The sequence below is a fragment of the Colobus angolensis genome, unplaced genomic scaffold (genome assembly GCF_000951035.1).
Source record: "Colobus angolensis palliatus isolate OR3802 unplaced genomic scaffold, Cang.pa_1.0 Scaffold258, whole genome shotgun sequence".
Lineage (NCBI taxonomy): Eukaryota > Metazoa > Chordata > Mammalia > Primates > Cercopithecidae > Colobus > Colobus angolensis.
This window is the reverse complement of record NW_012115799.1, coordinates 4,490,471-4,496,129: the sequence shown is the minus strand read 5'-3', so window position 1 is coordinate 4,496,129 and position 5,659 is coordinate 4,490,471. Positions and strand designations below refer to the sequence as shown.

At 37.1% G+C, this 5,659-nt stretch overlaps 1 protein-coding gene across 1 annotated transcript in view; it reads left to right on the top strand.

Moving 5' to 3' along the window:
- FAM179B (family with sequence similarity 179, member B) overlaps positions 1–5,659 on the top strand; it is a 116,177-nt gene that overhangs the window by 102,073 nt on the left and 8,445 nt on the right. Inside the window, exon 17 of the mRNA XM_011947077.1 lies at positions 4,723–4,912. Within this exon, the coding sequence (XP_011802467.1) occupies positions 4,723–4,912 (190 nt within the window). The remainder of the gene's footprint in view (positions 1–4,722; positions 4,913–5,659) is intronic.

The following is a 5,659-nucleotide window of genomic DNA, read 5'->3' as shown; positions in this document are numbered from 1 at the left end:
CAAAAAAAAAAAAAAAAAAAAAGTGTGTTTAATTTTCAAATATTTGGAGATTTTCTAAATATTGTTTTGTTAATGATTTTAAATTTAGTTCTGCTGTGTCACTGAACATGCTCCACAGGATTCTAGTTCTTTTAAACTTCTTGAGACTTGTTTTATGGCCCAGCATGTGTTCTATATTAGTGACTATTTTATATCTACTTGGAAGAAGGTACATTCTGCTCTTGTTGAATGGAATATTCTATACAATGTCAGTTAGGTTAAGTCGGTTGTTATTCCAGTGTTCTATAATCTTACTGATTTTTTTCTACTTGTTCTGTCAATTGCTGAGATAGGAGTATTGACATCTCCAACGTATTGGTGGATTTGTTTATACTTTATGTTGTATCACATTTTGCTTCATGTATTTTGATCCACTGTGATTACGTTTAAATACATTGAGGATAGTTGTGACTTTCTGATAAATTGGTCCTTTTGTCATTATGAAGTACCTTTATCTCTGGTAATATTCTTTGTCTTGAAGTCTATGTTAGTAGACCATATTAGTTTTCTTTTGATAGAAGATTTGCATGGTCTTTCTTTCTTTAAATTACAGTGTTATGGAGATGTAATTCTTCTACTATATAATTCTTCTATCTAAGGCACGCAATTCAATGTTTTTTAGTACAGATGGCACCCAACTTAGGATGGTTCAACTTATGATTTTTCAGCTTTACAATGGTGCAAAAGCAGTATGCATATAGTACAGTATGAACTACTTTGAGTATTCATACAATCATTCTGTTTTTTACTTTCAGTATAATATTCAACAAATTATTCATTATAAAATAGGCTTTGTGTTAGATTATTTGCCGCAGTATAGGATAATGTAAGTGTTCTGAACACGTTTAAGGTAGGCTAGACTAAGCTATGATGTTCAGTAGGTTAGATGTATTGAATGCATTTTTGACTTAAGATATTTTCAACATACAATGGGTTTATCAGGATGTAACTCCATTGCAAATCAAAGAGCATCTGTATATTCAATGAGTTGTGTAGCTGTCATCACAATTTTAGAATATTTTTGTCACCTTAAAAGAAATCTCATACTTATTAGCAGTCATTCGCCATTTCTCAACAATCTTGCCTTCCCCAACCCTAGGCAGTCTCTCTTCTGTTTCTATGGATTTCCTTATTCTGGATATTTCATATAAAGGGAATCATATGATATGTGGTCTTTTGTGACTGGCTTCTTATACTTAGATTTATGTTAAGACTTATCCATTTTTTTTGTAATCTAAATGTCAAGGGCTCTTCCATGTTATAGCATTTATCAATATTTCATTCCTTTTTATGGGCGAATACTATTCCATTCATCCATATGTGGATATAGCACACATTGTTTATCCATTCATCAGTTTGGTTTTGTTGTGGACATATGTTTTCAGCTCTCTTGGATGTGTAGGAGTGGAATTGCTGGATCATATGATAACTCTATGTTTAATCATTTGAATAACCAGCAGAAAGTTTTTCCAAAGTGCCACCATGTTACATCTCACCAGTAGTGTAAAAGGGTTCCAGTTTTTTTACATCCTTACCAATACTTGTGATTATTTCAGTGGCTATAAACTAGTATCTCATTTGACAAACATAAAATATATATATATATATATTTTTTTTTTTCTGTTGAGACAGAGTCTCACACTGTCATCCAGGCTGGAGTACGGTGGCACGATCTCCCTGCAACCTCTGCCTCCCAGGTTCAAGCAATTCTGCCTCAGCCTCCCGAGTAGCTGGGACTACAGGCACGTGCCACCACGCCCAGCTAATTTTTGTATTTTTAGTAGAGACGGGGTTTCATGATGTTGACCAGGATGGTCTCCATCTCTTGACCTTATGATCCGCCCGCCTCAGCTTCCCAAAGTGCTGGGATTACAGGCTTGAGCCACTGGCACCTGGCCCGACAGAGATTCTTTTTGACCAAACTATAGACATGCTTCTCTGAGTCCTGTTTTCAATTTGGCCTTGACCTTGGGCCCTGTCCTTGGCCTGCCTAACCCAGTTTTAACAAGGTATCCTGCTAGCTCATCTCTCCTTCCTTTGATATGTTATCACCCTTGATAGCTGGTAAAGTTCCTCACCCCCTGACCTTCGATGTATAAGTCTTTGGCCTTCCTTTAGCATGCATCTTACTAGGCCAGTTTTGCAAGAAACTTCATGCTCTTTAATGTCTCCTCTTAGTAATTTTCTATCCACTGACCCCCACCCCCAACTCTGGTTGTGGGCTATAAATCCCTGTCTTTACTGTAGTCAGAGTTGAGAACAGTTGTTCTCCCTTATTGTAGTAGTCATGATCCTTCTTGAATAAATTCTTTCTTATCATTTTAACAAGTGTGAAAATGATTTTTTCCTTAATGCATTGTGGATTTTGCTTGTATTTTCTGGTATGTCTTCTTAATTAAAAAACAATTTTATTAATTTTTAATAAAAAGAGATGGGGTCTTCCTGTGTTGCCCAGGCTGGTGTCAACTCCTGGGCTCAAGTAATCCTCCAGCCTCGGTCTTCCAAAGTGCTGGGATTATAGGTTTAGCCACCATGCCCAGCTTATGTTTTTTTAAAGAGCGTTTTTCTAGGCAGTATGTGACTCAGTCTTGTCTTTTTTGAGGCAGGGTCTTGCTCTGTCATCCAGGCTGGAGTGCAATGACGTGATCATGGCTCACTGCAGCCTTGACCTCCCAGGGCTCAAGTGTCCTCCCACCTTAGCCTCCCGAGTACCTGGGACTACAAGCCCATGGCACCCCTACCCTGCCACCCAGCTAGTTTTTTGTATTTTTTGTACAGATGAGGTCTCAATTTGTTGCCCAGGTTGGAGTCTTGTCTTGTTACCAATATAACAGTTTCTGCTTTTTAATCAAGGTATTTGACCATCTGGGTTTAAAACAGTTATTCACATGGTTGGGTTTAAGCCTCTCATTTTGATAGTGTTTTTCTATTTGTCTTATATTTTCTGTTTCTTTTTCTTCTATTTGTGCTTGATATACGATTGATTGAGAGGTAGGGATGTGAGTGTTTGTGTGTGCATTTTGATATTTCATTTATTTCCTTCATTAGCTGTATCTTTTTGTTCCTTTTATAAGTGGTTGATCTAGACTTTATAATATTATAATGTACATCTTTACTGTCTCACAGTATACTTTCAAATAGTATTAGACCATGTTAAGTCTAATGTAAGAACATTACAATATACTTACATTAGGCTTACTTGCAGTGAGCCAAGATAATGCCACTGCATTCCAGCCTGGGTGACAAAGTGAGACTCTGTCTCAAAAATAAATTAAAAATTAAAAAAGTAAAATAGATAGAAAGATAGAGTGAGACTCTGTACCTAAAATAGATAGACAGATTGACCAACTGACCTACCTGTCACTTTGCATGACTCTTTAGTTTCAAAAGGATGATCATCTAAACAGGGGTGTCCAATCTTTTGCATCCCTTGCCACATTGGCAGAAGAAGAATTGTCTTGGCCACACATAAAATACACCAGCACTAATGATAGCTGATGAGCTAAAACACACACACACACACACACACACACACTCACACACTCACATATACACAAAAATCTCATAATGTTTTAAGAAAATTTATGAATTTGTGTTAGGCTGCATTCAAAGCTGTCCGGGACACATGCAACCTGCAGACCATGGGATGGACAAGCTGGATCTACCACATGGAGTTACCCCTTTATAGCCACAAAAAATATGCTACAAATACTATCATTGCCATAATAATTCCTGCTGGTCTCTAGTTTCTCATTGTCCCATGCATGTTCACATGAATACTTTGCAGGAAAGAGTTAACATAACAGGGCCTGAGACTGCTATTCTTAGAAAGGTCTGCTTAGAGAGATTGTCCATTGGTTGACATCTGGGAACTTAGGTTTTGGAAAGATTTCAACTATTCCTCATAAGAGTGGTTCACTTAATCTTCTATGGAGGATGGGTTTGAGAAGAGGTTCAAGGTAATTTATCTGGATCTCAATGGGCAAGGAACCTGTTCAGAAAAAAGTTAACATTGCAGTCCTGAGACTTTTATCCCTAAAAAAGGCTGCTTGCAAGGTTAGCTCTTTGCTGACATGGGAAACCAGGATTTCAAGAGGATTCCCAACATGCCCTAACTGATAAGATAGTTTACTGTGCCTAAATTGTTTGGGCAAACAATATGGTTTATGCTGGAGGCCTGGTTTCTTTCTGGGGTCTGGAATTTTGGTATGTCCTAGGCAGACAGTCCCTACGTTACCAGCTCCCGGTGAAAACTCTGGACATGAGGCCTCTAATAAGCTTACTTGGTAGACAACATTTCACATATGTTGTCATGACTCATTGCTGAAGGAATTGTGTCCTGTGTGACCCTACTGGGAAAGGACTCTTAAAAGCTTAAATCTGGTTTCCTCTGGTCATTGACTTATGCACCTTTTCCCTCTGCTGATTTTGTTTGGCATCCTTCTGCTGTAATAAATTTTAGCCATGAGTAAAACTATAGGCTAACTCTTGTGAGTCTTCCTAGCAAATATCCAAATCCAGGGGAGATCCTGGGGACTCCCAACAGAGATAGTTTGGCTATGGGTTAGGTCATTTTATGCATTTTGGAAAATGAATGCATAGTGAGATTTTAAAATTATGTTTGTATAATAGTTTTTATAGGAAAGTACAAATGAAATTACATTCACCTTTCTTTCACTTTAGAGAGGTAACTGAAGTTCGTGAAGTCACCAGAAAATCAGTCCCTCGTAATTCCTTAGAAAGTGCTGAGTACCTTAAAGTCATAACTGGTTTATTAAATGCAAAAGACTTTCGTGATCGTATTAATGGGATTAAGCAGCTTTTATCAGATACTGAAAATAATCAAGACCTTGTTGTTGGAAACATTGTGAAGGTAAGGACTTGTCAAAATTAATTTTAAGGCAGGTATGGTGGCTCATGCCTGTAATCCCAGCACTTTGGGAAGCCAAGGTAGAAAGATCTCTTGAGCCTAGGAGTTCAAAGTTCAAGTCCAGCCTGGGCAACATAGTAAGACCCTGACTCTACAAAAAAGAAAATAAAAATTTATTTTCATTTGAAATCTATGTCAAATGAAGTTTATCAGTTTAAAAAATTGCTCTAAATCTTAGTGTTTTATATACCCTCTCACTATATATATATAAATTACACAAATTTAAATGGAATTTAATTAATAAATTACTTATATATTTACATATTATATGTATATTATTCTAAAGTGTTAAAAGAAGCTTAGTGAAAAGAATGGATTGCCTGGGTTTTGCTAGGTTAAAAGCATACTAGAACAAGTCAAAGTCACTGAAACAAAGTAAGAAGATAGCTATTTATAAGTCTGAATCCTGCCACAAGATGATAAGCGCCTTGAAACTTCTATATTCTCAGAGCACTCAGAACCTGGCATTTAGTAAATATATGTTAAATTAATCAATACATATTTTTTTAAAAAAAGCAAAGGCACATAAGAGACTTGATATTGCTTTAGAACAGATATTAAAACTTTCCATTATATGGGTTAGAAATCTCTGTATAGGGCCGGGCGCGGTGGCTCAAGCCTGTAATCCCAGCACTTTGGGAGGCCGAGACGGGTGGATCACAAGGTCAGGAGATCGAGACCATCCTGGCT